Source organism: Theropithecus gelada, chromosome 16, assembly GCF_003255815.1.
Source record: "Theropithecus gelada isolate Dixy chromosome 16, Tgel_1.0, whole genome shotgun sequence".
In the NCBI taxonomy this organism is placed as follows: Eukaryota; Metazoa; Chordata; class Mammalia; order Primates; family Cercopithecidae; genus Theropithecus; species Theropithecus gelada.
In genome coordinates, this window is record NC_037684.1 from 42,678,970 (window position 1) to 42,697,255 (window position 18,286).

Below are 18,286 nucleotides of genomic sequence, written 5' to 3' on the forward strand. Positions count from 1 at the left end.
GGCATCATGAGGGTGGGGTCCCCATGATGGGATTAGTACATTTATAAAAAGAGACACCAGAGGGTACATGCCAGTGTACACAAAGAGGTCATATGGGCACACAGTGAGATGGTGGCCTTCCACAAGCCAGGAAGACAGCCCTCACCATGCTGGCACTCTGATCTCAGACCTGTAGCCATCAGAATTGCGAAAAAAATATATTCTGTTTAAGCCACCCAGTAAATGGTATTTTGTTATGGCAGTCAAAGCTGACTGAAGTATTTTATTTTATTTTATTTTGAGACAGAGTCTCGCTCTGTTGTCAGGTTGGAGCGCAGTGGCACGATCTCAGCTCACTGCAACCTCCGCCTCCTGGGTTCAGGCAATTCTCCTGCCTTAGCCTCCTGAGTAGCTGGGACTACAGGCGTACACCACCACACCCAGCTAATTTTTTTTGTATTTTTAGTAGAGATGGAGTTTCACCATGTTGGTCAAGATGGTCTTGATCTCCTGACCTCATGATCTGCCTGCCTTGGCCTCCCAAAGTGTTGAGATTACAAGTGTAAGCCACTGAGCCCAGCCAGTATTTTAATTATTTTTCTGAGTGCATTTTATGAGAATGGTATTTAGAAAACGTGGCACATATACACCATGGAATACTATGCAGCCATAAAAAAGGATGAGTTCTTGTCCTTTGCAGGGACATGGATGAAGCTGGAAACCATCATTCTCAGAAAACTAACACAGGAACAGAAAACCAAACACTTCGTGTTCTCACTCATAAGTGGGAGCTGAACAATGAGAACACATGGACACAAGGAGGGGAACATCACACACCGGGGCCTGTCGGGGTGGGGTCTAGGGGAGGGATAGCATTAGGATAAATACCTAATGTAGATGATGGGTTGATGAGTGCAGCAAACCACCATGGCACGTGTATACCTATGTAACAAACCTGCAAGTTCTGTACATGTATCCCAGAACTTAAAGTATAAAAAATAAAATAAAATAAAATACATTGAAACATGCTGATTTAAATAAACATTTTTCTTTCAGTAATGCCGACCCAGGAATAAATCAGATACATGACTGACATTTGTTTGACAATGAATTTGGTCAAAGAAGAACATATAAATTTAGCATATTCCAAACATATAACTATATTCTTATTCTTAATTATTAAGCCTTATTACTACCGCCATTTTGGACTTAAGATAGGTGTGTGGTATATGAAAGTGGTTAACGTTATCTCCAAATAATTCAGTTCCCAGTACCCTAGAGAAAGGCTAAAGCTAACTTGAAAAGATGTCATTTTGATCCCAGATCTACTAGCTATGTAGCCTTCTTTATTTTTCAGTTTCCTCATATGATAGAGGTAAAACTCATTTTTCCTGCTATTTACAAAAAGTAGTTATAAAAACTAACTAATAGATGCAAAAAATAGTGAAAAAATAGAAACGCAAAACAAAATTTAAGATACAACGGGGAGTGTATTAACATATTCAAGGAAACTTGAATCTGTGCTCCCAGGTGAAAGAAAGAAAAAGATACAATAACAGTAATTCAAAAATTATACAATTAGGGAACATTTGTTATTTCCTCACTTTATAGATGAGACAATAAATGCTAGTTTAAAAAGTGTAAGACAGGGTATTTGATGAAATCATTGTAATTTTTTTCTCTAACATTGTGAAATTATAGTGGTACTCTTTCAAAACTATATAAATTATTTACATATGTTAACATTTTAAAAATTAAGATGGTAAAACCAATTTGTATCCTTAAAAAACAATCCATCAGGTATAAGGGTGATAATTATACTTACACTGATCTCACTGATTTACTTTCACGTTTCAAGGTAAAGAAATGAAACTTTGCTATTGTATACATCTGTTGTTTCCAAAGGCTCATGGTGCTCACTAGAGAAGCCTTGGTTTCAGAAAGAATAAGTAAGCTCTGTTCCATTTCATCAAAAGATTTTGAATCCATTTCTTCCTCCAGTGGCTGCTGAGTAAATACACTATAATCTATTTGCCAAAACAAAACAAACATTTCAGTATATTCATTAAAAAAGATAAAATCTTTCTGAAGCAGGGAAATTTAAAGAAGCATAGGTCTGGCAGTTATGTGGAACAAATGGAACTCTCGTATATTCTGGCAGTATCTATTAAAGCTGAACATACATATATCTTTTGATCCAAGAGATCCCCAACAGGTATATACCCAACGGAGGTATGAATATAGACTTCACCAAAACACATGTATAAGAACATTCTTAGTAGAGCCTATCTAGAAAACCCATATCCTGGAAAGAACCCAAATGTCTACTGACAGGTGAATGGATGAATAGTTGTAACATATGAATATAAGAGAACAGTGTAAACCAACGAAAATGAACCAACTACTGTACCCACAACAACATGGTTGAACTTCACAAATGTCATATTGAGTAAAAGAGGACAGATGCAAAGGAGACACATGGTATAATTCCACTAGTTCAAAATCTAACTGGACGCATGTGCATATTTAAGATCTTATTATCTCTGTATCTGTACAATATCCAACTTTTATGTCAACTTTTCCTCTCTGACTACAACCTAACATCATGTCCTGATCATATACGCGACTTCTCTCTTATCTCCATGTTTGAGAGTCCTCTCCTGGCTTTACACTAGTTCTCAATTAAAATTTAGCCTCAGGCTCAGTTTTCAGCCAAATTCTGCCCTTCAACTTCATCTTTAGTCTTTGGAAGGTTTAAGAGCCAAATGTCTACTTCAATGTAATTTCCTGGCATTACTGAGGTTGTACATGATCAATGACAGTGTGATCATACAGATTATTAGCACAACACTTAAAAGGTATAACAAATTCAGTAGTGTGAATAAGGTATGTCATTCAGATTTCATTTTAATATTTAATATTCATTTAAATTACAGTTAAACATTCCAAATGTATTTGGAATAAAAATGTATTTATGTACTTTATGTTAAAATTCTACCAATGAAACCATAAACATATATTTATTTAATGGCAAGAATAAAATATTACACAATTGAGGTTTATTTTAAACTCAAAAACAGACATTCAGAACTTTAGATGCAGAAAAATATTGACAGTTAGTGCAAATATTAAAGAGAATGTACTAGTCAGATAACTTTAGGAAGCACATTGTAACTTTTGGGCCAATACATGTATTTTTTAATTTAGATAATAATATAAAAAGAAATAAGATTATATAATATTAATTTTATATAGTGGTTCTGTACACTAGTACTCAAAGTATTAAAACAAATTTGGGAGACTTCTTTTTTTAGTTATTTAATTCCATTAAGGCCATACACTTTCAATATAAAAGTTTTATTTTGGATTCTTCCACAATTTGTGAGGGTGAACTAAAAGCAGAACGCCAACTTCATCATTTAAAAATTTCAAAAGAAGGAGAAACTACAAAATCACATACATTAATTTTCAGATAAATCTTCATTGATCCAGACATAATAACAAAAGAAAAATTAAGAACTCAAAAACATATGGCTTCTCCTCACTGCATTTGAAAGTGAGCATCTGGGATGATAAATGTAGGACTACAGGAGCAACTTTACAGTTAGTGATGCTGACAAATTATTGTTCCCACACAATAAGGCCAATCTTTTAAAATTTGACTACCAAATCATGAATAATTAAATTCTAGGAAGATTTTTTTAAGTTTCAGATTTATTTTAGCATAATATAATGCAAGTTTACTCCATGATGATATATTCAGCTTGATTCTTGACTTTGGTATCACAATGATTTTAATCATCAGCCACTCGACATTCATGCAAAATGTGTATTTGCAGCATCTCAACTCTTTTAACAACTGTGAACTAACATCCTGGTTTCCTTTGCTCTCCTCACCTGCCACTACAGACATTTTGCTAACCTTCAATCATAAGAAAGATTCCTCAACTCATGTTCTCACTGTAAACTAAATAGATCCACTTTGCTCCTTACTGCATCATGAAATTGATCTGTCAAGATCAACACTCTTACACTCTACCAAATCCCTCACCATCTTTTATGTTACCAAAACTACCCTTTTTGTCCTCATCTTATTCTTCACAGCAATCGACAAATAACTGACCACTTCCTCTTTCCTAAAACACCATTTTTCTAGGTTTTTCCATTTTCACTCTTTCATGAAAAAGTAGAGTAATAATTGCGCATTCATGGTCAGCCCTTTTGGCTCCTTCTCCACTGCTCACCCAGGGGGCTTGCCCCTCAATTCTTATCTATACTCCCTACCCAAGTAAAAGATTTCATCCAATGCCATAGCACCATCTATCTATGAGTAACTTTGAAATCTGCATCTTCAGCCCTAACGTCTTCATTTAGCTCCAGATGCATCTCAAACAATATACTCAAAATTCATGCCTGGGCTGGGAGCGGTGGTTCACGCCTGTAATCCTAGCACTTTGGGAGGCCAAGGTGGGTGGATCACCTGAGGTCAGTTCAAGACCAGCCTGGCCAACATGGTAAAACACTGTCTCTACTAAAAAATACAATAATTAGCCGGGCATGGTGGCAGGCGCCTGTAATCCCAGCTACTTGGGAGACTGAGGCAGGAGAATCGCTTGAACTTGGGAGGCGGAGGTTGCAGTGAGCCAGGATTGCGCCACTGCACTCCAGCCTGGGTGACAGAGCAAGACTCCATCTCAAAAAAACAAAAAAAAAAGGAAAAAACTTGTGCCTGCATTCCTTCTTTCCACATACCTACTCTTCCCCTATTTTCAGGAAATGGCAATCTCATTTCCAGTTATCAAGCCAAAAGCTTAGGAATTATTCTTCATTCCACCATCTCCTGAACCTCTAACACTCAATCTATCAGCAACTCATCACCACTACCACCAATATAACCCAAACCTGTTCTTTCCCCCTTTTTTTAACAGGGTCTCCTTCTGATGCCCAGGCTGGAGTGCAGTGGTGTCATCATGGCTCACTGCAGCCTTGATTTCCTGGGCTCAGGTGATTCTCCCACTTCAGCCTCTAGAGTAGTTGGAACTACAGGCACACACTACCACACCAGGCTATTTTGTGTTTTTTGTAGCAACAAGGTTTTGCCATGTTGCCAAGGCTGGTCTGGAACTCCTGGGCTCAAGCGATCTCCCTGCCTTGGCCTCCCAAAGTGCTGGGATTATAGGCATGAGTCACTGCACCTGGCCTCCCTATTTTCACTGACACCCTAGTTCAAGGTAGTATTAACTATAATAGTTTCCTAACTGGTCTTCCTACTTCCACACTTCATTTCTAATCCTCTCATCATTCAACAACCAGAACGTGTTTTTTAAAAATTCAAATCAGATCATAGTACCTATTTGCTTTAAAACTCTCTGATAGCTTCACACTACAATAAGAAAACAAATGAAATTGTTTTCCAGATGTTCAAAGGCAAAACATGATCTATCCCTTTGAGTATCCTCCTGACTTTGCTGTGTAATATCTTCACCATGGCTCCAGCCACGGTAGCCTTTTTTTTAATCCCTCAAAGACATCCAACTCATTCCTCAGTTAATATCTTTGCAGTTGCAGTTCTTTATCTGAAAATTTCTACCCGAAAATCTTCACCTACTTGATTTTTCTTGTTATACAGGTCTTGGGTCAAGTATCATCTCAACAAAGTCCTTCCTGATGATATAACCTAAATTCGCTGCCTTCTAAGACCACCCCATTATTTCCTGCATAACTCCTATCACTATCAGTAAGTATCTCATTACTTATTTACTTGTATACTTTTACCCTTTCTTCCAAAAAATAATATAAAATTCACATTTATATAATTTTTGTCTTATTCACCATCTGTCTGGTCCATTGCCTAAAATGTTTTGTTAGTTCTGTTTTTACCTGCTTGGTCAATTTCCGCTTCAACTTCTAGCTTCAAAAATACATCTTCCAAAGTCGTCATGGAAACACCGTAAGAAATGACACCCAAATTTGAATGACTGTCTAGGGCGGAAAACAAACCTAAAAGAAAGAAAATGAAAGAACAGTATATCATTAAGCATATTATCATAAATTATTGTAAAATATCCTTTAAAAATAAGTTCATGAACAGCCTGTACAACATACCATGACCCATCTCTAAAAAAATAAAATAAATTATCTAGGCATACTGATGCAAGCCTGTAGTCTTAGCTACTCAGGAGACTCAGGTGGGAGGATCACTTGAGCCCAAGAGTTTGAGGCTGTAGTGAGCTGTGATCATGGCACTGAACTCCAGCCTAAGTAACAGGCTTAACATTCTTATAAATTAAGGACCTCAAAGAAATTTTATTTACAGGAATATATCTATTATCATATTATATCTATATCATATTATAAACTAACAAAAATTTTACAGTATTTGAAATTAAAACTGAGAATGTTACTATATTGAACAATAACATAAATATGTATATTAGAAAATATACAAAAACCATTTGAATACTTATTCATCTTTTAAAAAATAATAAAAATAAACCTATTACAGGTTAACACAATTTTATCTTTAAAAACTGCATCTTTTAAAACAAAAATAATGAGAAGAGAATGTTGTTTTGTATTTCTGCAAATCTCATTAATGTTTGTCTTAACAGAGGACAGATGGGTTCTCATATTTGTTTCTGCATTCAACCTGTTGTGATAGCACATATTATGGAGTCTCTAGAAAACACTGTATAATCATGAGAAGCTGAGGGTCAATAAGGCAAATAACATTTTGGTATTATTAGAAAAAGTGCTGACATTATGAATTCCTTTAAGAGGTCTTACGGTCCATCCTGCAGGAGATCCCAGAAGACATTGTGAAATCCAGTGAAATACCGTGACAATTTATCAAATAAATATAAGAGACAACAAAGAAAGTATGGTGGTGAAAACCAAGAGTTCCGGAACTTATTTGCCTGGGTTCAAAACTCAGCTCCACCACTTTCTACTTGTGTTACCTTGGGCAAGTTCCTTAAATCTTTTTATGCCTCAGTTCTTCATTTGTAAAATGAAAGCAATAATAGTATTTATCTCATGTATTTCTTGAAATATTGGGATAATGAAATAAACTAATAATTGCAAAAGGCACAGACCAGCATCTGGTAGAAAATAAGCCTACATAAATGTTACTAAAGAATAGGAGATAGGTAGGTATAAGTAGATAGAATGATAGCCAAAGTGCGTTAAGTTGGCAAGTGTACTTCAGTCCACTTAATTTGTGATTTCTTTCTTTTAAAAAAAAATATTTTTCTGATTATGAGATAAATACTATGAAAATTCTGTACAATGTACTTACATCAATAACATCCTTTTGGCTATCAAGAAATTCCTAAACAGAGGAAGGAGACTGAGTTTGAGTTCCTCGTTAAAAAGTTAAAAAATAATGCCTCGATTAAAAGAATTCAAGGATTTGTCATATAATTCATTATGAAATCATGAAACTAAAAAAGAACCTGAGAATGTATACAAACTATATACATACATGCCTTACTCTCAGGAGGCCTACAAGCAATTTCTTTTTTTTCTTGACAACAAAGTAAACACAATTATTTTTACATTTTTTAAACATTTTCTTAAGTATTTAATATATTAGTTACAGTTTCTTGCATGGTTTGTAAAAAAAATTTTTTTTGCTGAATTTTTTCTGGCTTTCAAAAACAAAGCAGAAACAGAATATTAACTCTGGCCACCTGGGAGCATGGCAATACTACATGGAGAAGGAAACAAAAAGGAAATCAATGAAACCTATTCCCAATATAAGATCCCAGTTCAAACACCAAGAAACTTAAAAGTAAGTAATACCTGAAAATTTGTCCATGTCCTTGAAAGGCAAGCTATACACAAGTTGTTGGTCATTCTGTTGTAATAAAGTAGCTGCAGGTATATGTTGTTTAACCAGTGAAGAAAGAGATTCTGTGGCACAATATTTGTCTATGTACATGCTAGAGAATACCAAAAATCATAATTAATGATTATACAATAAACAGCCAAAAGTAAATTAAGAAGGCTTTAAATTAAATTTAGTACCATAAATGATGGTCAAAGCATACGACAGCAAGCCTCTAAAATAATAGCAGTATAGCAAGAGTATAATATAGAATACTGTCAATAAAAATGAATGATACCTCAGGCGGTAGCCAATCCCCCATTTACTTTTGAGGAACATTGAAGAACCAACACATTTCAGCATTCCTTGTGATATCACAGCTTTCCTATCTGCAGATAAATATTTATATTTCAATTTCTAAGTTATCAACAGCATTAATAACTGGCATTTATATTTTATGGTTTATCATATGACAGTCATCCATGTTACATCATTAATCATCACAACAATCTTATGAGGATGGTGCCAGATTATCATCAACTATTTTTCAGATATGAATACTAAGGCAAAAAGAAAATACATTCCTTCTACATGTTTCATACAGCTATTAAGTAACAAAGCCAGGAACTCTACTCAAGGAGTCTGACTCTAGAGTCCACTTTCCATATATTATTCCAAATATCTGATTTTTCCTAAAAGGCTTACCAATACAAGCACTTTCACAATTTCCTTTATAACCAAATGTAGAAACAACTCCAAAAATCGACAGAAGTAATAAGAAGAACAAATGTTAGTTTGTTGGGTTTTTAAAAACAAAGGTACTACTGAAGACATGAATGACTTGCCCAATTTTATTAGATTATATTATAAGCAGACAGAAGTTGCTCTAGAACTTCAAACTTCTATATCTTGTCATTAAAAGTCATGTGTTGACTTAAATTTGGATTCTTTATATGTATGTATGTGAATAAAATTGTGCAGAAAAGAGTTAACATAGCAGGTCAGGTTCTATCCTTAGAAAGGCCTGCTTACAAGGTTGGCCCTTGGCCGTTGAGAACTTGGATTTGGGAGGGTTCCTACTATTCTCAAAACAGATAAGAGTGGTTCAGTGCCTAACCTGTACAAACAATGTGGTTTATGCTGAACAACTTCCTTCCTTCGGAGTCTGGAACTTTGGTATGTGCTAGGCAGAAGATGTTTATATGATCGGCAGCCAGTAAGAATCTTGAACACTGAGTATATACTAACTTTCCCAAGTAGATATTTCGCACATGTTGTTACAACTCAATGCTGAAGAAATTAAAGCATATCTCTCTACTCCACTGGGAGAGGACTCTTGGAAAGAGTTTCCACTCTGGTTTCCTCTAGACTTTGCCTCATATACCTTTTCCCTTTGCTAATTTAGCTTTGTATCCTTTTGCTGTAATAAATCATAGTCATGAGTATGACTACGTGCTGAGTCCTATGAGTTATTCTAGGACATCACTAAACCTGGGATGGTCTTGGAGACTCTCAATGCAAAAATATATCATTTTAAATTTTTTTAAAACTTTTTTTGTGAAGGAAACATACCACTAGGTAAAAGCTTCTCTATTTGTACCTCAGGAATTAGCATCTCTATGTCCATCTTCCTTTTGGCCCATGACCTCAGCCTTCGAAAATAAAGCAAAAATCTCACCTGCAAGAATGTCAGCTTCATCCATGAAATGAGTACTGAACACTGTCACCCGATTGGCTTTTCTGTATTTTAAAAGATTCCAAACAATATGGCGAGAACAAGGGTCCATTCCAGCTGTTGGTTCATCTAGCAGCAGTATCTGTGAGAAAAGAGGTGAAGAAGGGCAGGGAATCCTCAGAAAAACTAAATATTAAAAATACATATGGACACTAAAAAAATGCCCCATTTCAAATTATTATTTTCAATCAGAAATATATTAGACCAGATTTTTTCATTCATAGTTGAGTTCACATAAATTTTTTACATTATAAATTTGACATGTGAATATTTTCCCTGGTTTAATTCTAAAAGGCTGCCTGTAATACATAACACAAAAGTATAACAACAGTCAGACAAATAAACTAAAAAACAAAACATTAAGTATATTGCTATTATCCTTAACAATTAAATTTGCAGATGTAACACTTGCTTTTTTGGAGAAGAATATATGGTTTTATATTAGTTCAAGGGAAGCAATTTGTTTCACGACTATTTTTAATATTAAAAAAAACATGGTGGTGGAGACTGAGAGGAAGACTAATGAACATAAAGCCAGGATCCAGAATCACTCCCCAGCTGCAACAGCAGGGGAAATGTGGCAGGATGGTGGGGATCCATAGGAGATCATCCTAGCTGCATGCATGCACCTGTCAGTTTTGATGCCTTGTGTAAAATACTACATCAGTTTGTTTCTCTGTTTCTACAACACAGAACAGCATAAAACAAATACATACAAAATCAAAGCAGGACAGTGACAAACTGAATTACTCCTTTGATTTTGTTCTATTTAACTTTTGTTATTAACTATAACAAATTTTTTTAAACTATAGAGAACAAGAGAGTAATACTATTATAGCTACCATTCCAAATCAGCAGTGTTACTTTTTGGCCACATTTGCTTCAGATCATTTTTTAAAGAAATAAAACATGGAGGCCAGGCGTGGTGGCTCATGCCTGTAATCCCAAGACTTTGGAAGGCAAAGGCGGGAGGATAGCTTGAGGCCAGTTCAAGACCAGCCTGGGCAACATAGCAAGGTCTCATCTCTACGAAAGAAGAAAGAAAGAAAGAACGAAAGAATGAAAGAAAGAGAGAAAGAAAAGAAGGAAAGAAAGGAAAGAAAAGGAAGGAAGGAAGGAAGGAAGGAAGGAAGGAAGGAAGGAAGGAAGGAAGGAAGGAAGGAAGGAAGGAAGGAAGGAAGGGACGTGGTAGTCATAACTAAAGTCTAATCTTCCATTCTCCTTCCTATAAGTAACCAGTTATCATAACGATGCTATAACTCAGAAGGGGAAGGGTGGAAGAGGGGTGAGACATAAAAAAAACTACATATTGAGTATAATGTATACTACTCAGGAGATGGGTGCACTAAAATCTCAGAAGTCACCACTATATAATTCATCCATGTAACCAAAAACCTCTAGTACCTTGAAAGGTACTAAAATTTAAAAAAAGTTATACATCTTTCTGACTTCAGTTTTAAAATCTCATTACTATGATTGCATCCATAATAACATATAGTATTTTATGTATACTTAACCTTTATATAATGTATTATATCTTTCTACAAACTGTTTTTTAATTTGACATAATTTAAAATGAGCTCATTTGTAAAAGTAATATTTATTTACCTTTGGGTTCCCAAGAACAGCAATTCCTAATGACAGCTTTCTTTTTTGACCACCACTTAATTTTTTAGCTTGGTTATCTTTGATAGTCTGCATGTCTAAATCTAGTAAAACCTTCTGCACCTGTAAAAGTAAAGCATGAACAATGTTATTTTTAAAATCATACTATTTACATAATTATCAATATTACTTTTTAAATGTTTTAAGTTTTAACGTGTTAAATATTTAAGTAGCATAAGTTTTTAAATAATTTTAATATCAACTTTAAAAGTGTTCCTTTAGCATGGAAATTCATTTGACATATATTCATATATAATTATGAAAACAACAGGTAACAAGATTCTTGAGGGAAAGATTTTACTTTTGTGCCTTCTTGGGTGGTAGGGAAGGAGTAAGAAGAGATCACTGTGATGGCTCTTAGTGTATGTGTGGAAGTGGGAGCGGGTAGAGGAGATGAGAGGAAGAGAAGCGAGGAATAAGGCAGGCAAGCATCCTCCAGATGAAACAAACTTTTATGTGTGCTAAAACATTTACTCCAAATTCTGTCTAATTCTTTGTAATAGCTTTCTGTTTATTGGCTCAGAACAAGTGTTATATTTAGATTTTAGATTTTCAAGCATATTTTTATTGCACAAGTCATTACAAAAGGTTATTGATTACAGAAAATAAAAGTAAAGATTTCTATATGAATAGCATACTTCTTGTATTATATTGTTGGCTGGTATCCCTTTGATTGAAGCCAAAATTGATAAATTTTCTTCTACTGTCAAAACATCAAAGTGTATATCTAACTGTGGACAAATGCCAATCATTTTTCTTGCTTCAAACATTTCATCTATTTCTGAGACTCTGTGTCCATATATAGATGCAAACCCTAAAAGCAAAATATATATTTAAATGTACATTAATTATTTTATAATGTGTATGTTTTGAAGTATCCTGACAACTTACTTATTTGGTTATAACAGACATATCAGGTAAAAATTAATAAAAATTTACAAGGCACAACACACCCTCATTTCCATATTATTGGTGATCTGCATCCACTTATATTTCAATCTCATTTTCCATCACTTACAAGTCATATAACATAGTGGAAAAATCAAGAAACTAAAAGCTTGTCACTAAATATAAATATCTACTGATGTATTATTTACACTTGTATTCCAGTAACAATTTTCTAGACATTATGCAATAGGGGAGGGATTAAAGAACTATAAATTTTATCCTAACTAGTTGTGTGGTCGTGGCCAAATCACTTAATCTCTTTAAATTCCAGCTCTCCTTTTTTATAAAGTGAACACTAATATATCCCACTAGAGAACTATTAAAGCAAAACAATCATACATTATGAAGAATCATGAGAAAAATCATAAATTCTTATACAAATGTAAGATATTATGACTACAATCAAAGAGTGATACAACTAAGGACAAACAACAAAATCAAACTAATTTTAAAAGTTAAATAACATTTAAAGAGTTGAAATGCAGATTCAATACAATTCAGCCCTTTTGTAAAGTAAAATATTTATTGTACTGCCACTCTATTTGGTTACTGTCAAAATATGGAGCTACTATAATGAATTCTCACCTACCGAACAATCACATATCAAAATTATACTTTTGAGGTATGCTTTTAAAATTCTATTTTAGAAGATAGTATGAACATTTACGATTATTGCCTTTTGAACTACTGCTGTATATTTAGATATCTATATTTATTTTCTCAACTTCAAATAGTCATTCATTTATCCTTTATAAGTTATTCATTTATCCTTTCTTGAAAATGATTGATAAAAACACATACATACACAACATCTATGTGTGTATATGCATAGAAATATGTATAATATTAGATCCCTTTTACTTTATTAAACATGATACAATCATTTTTATTTTCTACTAAAAACAACCAAATGTGTATAGTCAAGAAAAAGAGAAAACAACTTTACAGATACGGAAGGTGGTCCCAATCATTGACAAAAATTATTCAATACACATTTAAATAATATATACAATGAATTTTTTTTTCTTTGAGACAGAAAACTCTCACCATCAGAAGGTGGGCAGAGTCCACAAAGAATATTCATCAATGTACTCTTTCCGGTTCCACTGTGGCCAAGTAAGGCAGTAATCTGACCCTCGTATATGTCAAAGGACAAATCTAATTCAGGAAAAAAGAACACTCAAATGTGATTTTTATGTCTGTTCAGCTATGTATGATAATTCATATTTGAGCAATCTTTAAGGCAATATATCTATAAATACATATTTAAAGTACCAGCATATTTGATAGCAGGTAAAATAGCTTCTTTGTTACAGTCAATGATATAAACAGTAAGGAAAGTAAATAAAAATAAACGGCCGGGCGCGGTGGCTCAAGCCTGTAATCCCAGCACTTTGGGAGGCCGAGACAGGCGGATCACGAGGTCAGGCAATAGAGACCATCCTGGTTAAGACGGTGAAACTCCGTCTCTACTAAAAAATATGAAAAACTAGCCGGGCGAGGTGGTGGGCGCCTGGAGTCCCAGCTACTCGGGAGGCTGAGGCAGAAGAATGGCATAAACCCGGGAGGCGGAGCTAGTAGTGAGCCGAGATCGCGCCACTGCACTCCAGCCTGGGCAACAGAGCAAGGCTCCGTCTCAAAAATAAAAATAAAAATAAAAAAGATAAACTTTATTTGTTCATACAGCAAGATTTAGGAGTATACAAAATATTTGGGAGTTTTCTATGTCCCAATTTTTGGGAATTACCAAGGGAATTAAAACAAACAAAAATTTGTTCTCAAGGATATTTGGGCATTTAAATAAACTAGCAAAAACAAAACAAGAAATTAACTAACAGTATAGAAATGGCTTGAAAGGTTAGATTTAATGAAGCAATCACTGAATGGATATATAAAGGAATGAAGGAAGACAGGAGATGGGGATCTGAAATGATGAAGCAGAAATGGCTTATCAAAAAACTAGGCTGGCCAGGCACAGTGGCTCATGCCTGTAATCCCAACACTTTGAGAGGCTGAGGCAGGAGGATCACTTGGGCCCAGGAATTCGAGACTAGCCTGGGCAACATGGTGAAACCCCATCTCTACAAAAAATACAAAAATTAGCTGGGCTTCGTGGCACCTGTAGTCCCAGCTACTCGTGAGGTTGAGGTGGGAGAATCACTTGAGCCTGGGAAGTCAGGGCTATGATAAGCCAAGACTGTGCCACTGCCCTCCAGCCTGGGGGACAGAGCAAGACCCTGTCTCAAAAACAAACAACAACAACAAAAACTAGACTAAGAAGGCTAAAATATAAAACAAGAAGGAAAAAGTCTCAGATCCTAAGGCCAGTAATCTAAGTTAAAAGAAGAAAGGGAACTCAACAACCAAATGTTAAGTGTTCTGCCTCATGAACGTGGTATTTCTATTTATTTAAATCTTCTTTAATTTCTCTCAGCAATGTTTTGTACTTTTCAGGATATGTCTTTTACATCTTTTGTCTTATTTACCTGTAAGCATATTTTTGATGCTAAATGCTATTTTTAATTTTAATTTCCAATTATGTGTTGGTAACATATAGAAATACAATTAATTTTTCCATTATTTATCATGTATCCTATCATCTTGCAAAACTCACTGTTTAGTTCCACTATTATTTTTTGTCAATCTAAAAGATTTTAAAAATAGATTATTGTGTCAACTGCAAATAATTTTACTGCATTCTTTCCAATCTGGATGCCTTTTATTTCATTCTCTTGCTTCTTTGCATTAGAAACAATTACTTGTAATTGTTACTACAATTATAATTAATTAGTTATTCCAATAACTTACATTGGAGGTTATATATAATCTCCAATGTTGAATAAAAAGATGTGAAAAGCACTATAACCATAAAAGAACAGATTCATAAATTGGACTTCATTCAAATTAAGAACTTGTGTTTGTCAAAAGATACTACTAGTAGAATTAAAAGGCAAGTCTCAGACTGAGATCAAATATTTAAATACCTGTATCTAACAAAGGTCTTGAAACAAAAATGTGAAAAGAACTTAAATAGGCATTTCATAAAGGAAAACCTCCAAATGCCAATAATCATATAAAAAGGTGATTAATAACATTAGTTATTAGGCAAATGCAAACTAAAGCCCTATTAATATACCACTATACCTACTCTTCTTAATTAATTAATTTGCCTCCTAGAAGACGTTTGGCAAAGCCTGGAGACATCTTTGGTTGTTACAACTGGGAGAGGATGTTTAGCAGTGTGCAAGGGATGTTTAGCAGTGTGTCAGTCTCCAGAACCAATAGAATACACACACACACACACAATGGAGCAAGTATGAGTGTGGGGTTGGAGGATTAGGGAAGGTTTATTTTAAGAAATTGCTTGAGAAGATTGTGGGGTCTAGTAAGTCCCAAAAATTTGTAGGGCAAGTTGAAAACTCAGGCAAGAGTTAAAGTTGCAGTCTTGGGTCCAAAATTCATAGTCTGACAGGCTGGAAACTCATGCAATAATTAGTTACATTCTTGAGGCAGAACTCCTCTCTTCAGTGATCAAAGCCAGGGATGTTGCCTGTGAAGGTCAATTTCATGGGTCCCCCTGGCTAGGCTATGGTGCCCAGTTATTTGGTCAAATACTGATGTAGATGTTGCTGTAGATGTCGTTAACTTTTATAATCATCTGACTTAAACTTGATTAGTCTTGATAATAATGGTAAACCTTATTCAATCAGTTGAAGGCCTTAAGAGAAAAAACTGAAGTTCCTTGGAACAGTCCTGCCTCAAGAATGTAACAGACTCCTACATGAGTTTGCAGCCTGTGAGCCTGTCTACAAATTTTGGACTCAAGACTGAAACTTCAACTCTTGCCTGAGTTTCCAAGCCACCTTACAGATGTCTACATTTACCAGACCCCACGATTTCATGAAGTAATTATTTAAAACAAACCTCCCCTAATCCCCCACCCTACACTCATACCGGTGTGTGTGTCTGTGTGTCTGTGTGAGTGTGTGTGTATTCTATTGGTTCTGGGGACTGACTAACACATTGACACAATGCTAAACATTCTACAATAAAGAACAGTTCTTCACAACAAAGAATTATCAAGACCAAAATGTCAGTAGTGCTGAGGTTGAAAAACCCTATGATAGGCCAAATGAATTTTTAAAAAACTAACATGTATATACATGCAAAATAATAAAGAGAAACAAGGACATAGCCTTATTCAAATAATTGAGTATTTTTTATTTTAATAGATAATACATTTTACTTTTACAAAGTTCATGTTGTTAGTTTTATTTTTAATATTAATCACATAAATGAAAGTATCTCAAAAAGCAAGACAGGCTGGGCACAGTGGCTCATGCCTGTAATTCCAGCACTTTGGGAGCCTGAGGTGGGCGAATCACCTGAGGTCAGGAGTTCGAGACGAGCCTGGCCAACATGGTGAAACCCCGTCTCTATAAAAATACAAAAAATAGCTGGGCATGGTAGCATGCACCTGTAATCCCAGCTACTCAAGAGGCTAAGGCAGGAGAATCACTTGAACCCAGGAGGCAGAGGTTGCAATGAGCCAAGAGAATGTCATTGCACTACAACCTGGGCGACAGAGCGAGACTCCATCTCAAAACATAAAATAAAATAAAATAAAATAAAATAAAATAAAATAAAATAAAATAAAATAAAACAAAACAAAACAAAACAAAATAAAAGCAAGACATAAAATCATGGTAAAGAAGTTTAAATTTCCCACAAGCTATGCAAATTATTTTTCTATTTGTACTTTAAATATTATGGCCTGAATACTAGGAAAACTACTTACTTCTCAAAGCCTCCACATTTTCACCTTTCTTTCTGTATGTTTTCTGAATACCGCTAATTCTGAAATATAAAGTTTTATATTTTAAGTATTTAAAGCAATTTATGTGTGTTTGTTTACATGTATATTTTTATCAAAGCTATATTTTATAATAATAATAAAATAAAGTACTTTCCTACTAAAGCAATGAACCAAATAAAGTTGATAATAACTATACAATTGATGCTTGAAAACACAGGTTAGGAGTGCCAATTCCCACACACAGTTGAAAATTCACATATAACATTTTTACTCCCCTAAAACTAATCTATTAATAGCCTACCATTGATAGGAAGTCTTGCAGATAACATAAACAGTTGGTTAGCATATATTTCAGAGGTTTTACATGTTAAATGCTTTATTTTTATAAAGTATACTAGAGGAAAGAAAATGTTAAGAACATTATAAGGAAAAATATATATATTTACAGTATTATACTGTATTTATCGATGCCATCAATTTACATCATCTATTTATAAGATTAACAAGATGCATACTCCATCCGAAATGACAGGCAACCGCACCCACAGACCTCAATCTATGGTAAATATCAAGTAATTCAATGTTTTCTTATAATGTCATGACCTTTCTCTGCTTCTTGAGAGCACTTCCAGCATCACTAGTGGCAATTCCTATGGATCCCATAATGCTATTCAAGGCTTATGGTATTGCACTAAACATGATAAAAAATAAGCAAGAACCCTGAGACATTACTTTTCATCATGATATGCAATTTACTGGAGAGATGAACGGCTCACAAGGAGATAATTTGAGTCACATGGCATTTGAAGTATATACTTGGAGCACATAAGCTCACCATAACAGCAAAAGAAAGTGCTACAAAATTATTGCAGTGGTAGAGTAATACTGTGGTTAATATTATGCAGCTATGATTTAATACTGCATCTTCACATTTGTTTATATTTCTCTCAACTGTGCATTGGCATATAATGTATGGTCTGTCAGTATTGTGTACATTAAGCTTTGATAAAGTATAACTTACTATAATCTGTGTATATTTTATGGTAGTAAATGTTAAAATAGACTAATATCTATAAATATGTTATGCATTCATGACATACTTATTTGTTTTTGGTATTTCTAGGCTAATAGTTCACCTGTGAGTTTTTTCAAATTGTTGCAAATCTCCAAAAAAATTTCCAATATATTTACTGAAAAAATTCCATGTGCAAGTGAACTGGTGTAGTTCAAACTTGTGTTTTTCAGGGATCAACTATAAAATTATTTTAAAGAAGGTACAAGAGAAAAGCATAGTATTCCTTTCCATTGTAAGTGC

At 34.4% G+C, this 18,286-nt stretch overlaps 1 protein-coding gene across 2 annotated transcripts in view; it reads right to left on the minus strand.

Moving 5' to 3' along the window:
* Positions 1–18,286, minus strand: part of ABCA5 (ATP binding cassette subfamily A member 5) — an 86,506-nt gene that overhangs the window by 31,509 nt on the left and 36,711 nt on the right. For both annotated transcript variants that reach the window (XM_025363034.1, XM_025363035.1), the window contains exons 11-19: positions 16,954–17,012; positions 13,203–13,313; positions 11,846–12,021; positions 11,151–11,270; positions 9,486–9,624; positions 8,106–8,196; positions 7,783–7,922; positions 5,860–5,979; positions 1,805–2,006 (exon numbers count right to left, since the gene is read on the minus strand). In XM_025363034.1, coding sequence (XP_025218819.1) covers positions 1,805–2,006; positions 5,860–5,979; positions 7,783–7,922; positions 8,106–8,196; positions 9,486–9,624; positions 11,151–11,270; positions 11,846–12,021; positions 13,203–13,313; positions 16,954–17,012 — 1,158 coding nt within the window. The remainder of the gene's footprint in view (positions 1–1,804; positions 2,007–5,859; positions 5,980–7,782; positions 7,923–8,105; positions 8,197–9,485; positions 9,625–11,150; positions 11,271–11,845; positions 12,022–13,202; positions 13,314–16,953; positions 17,013–18,286) is intronic.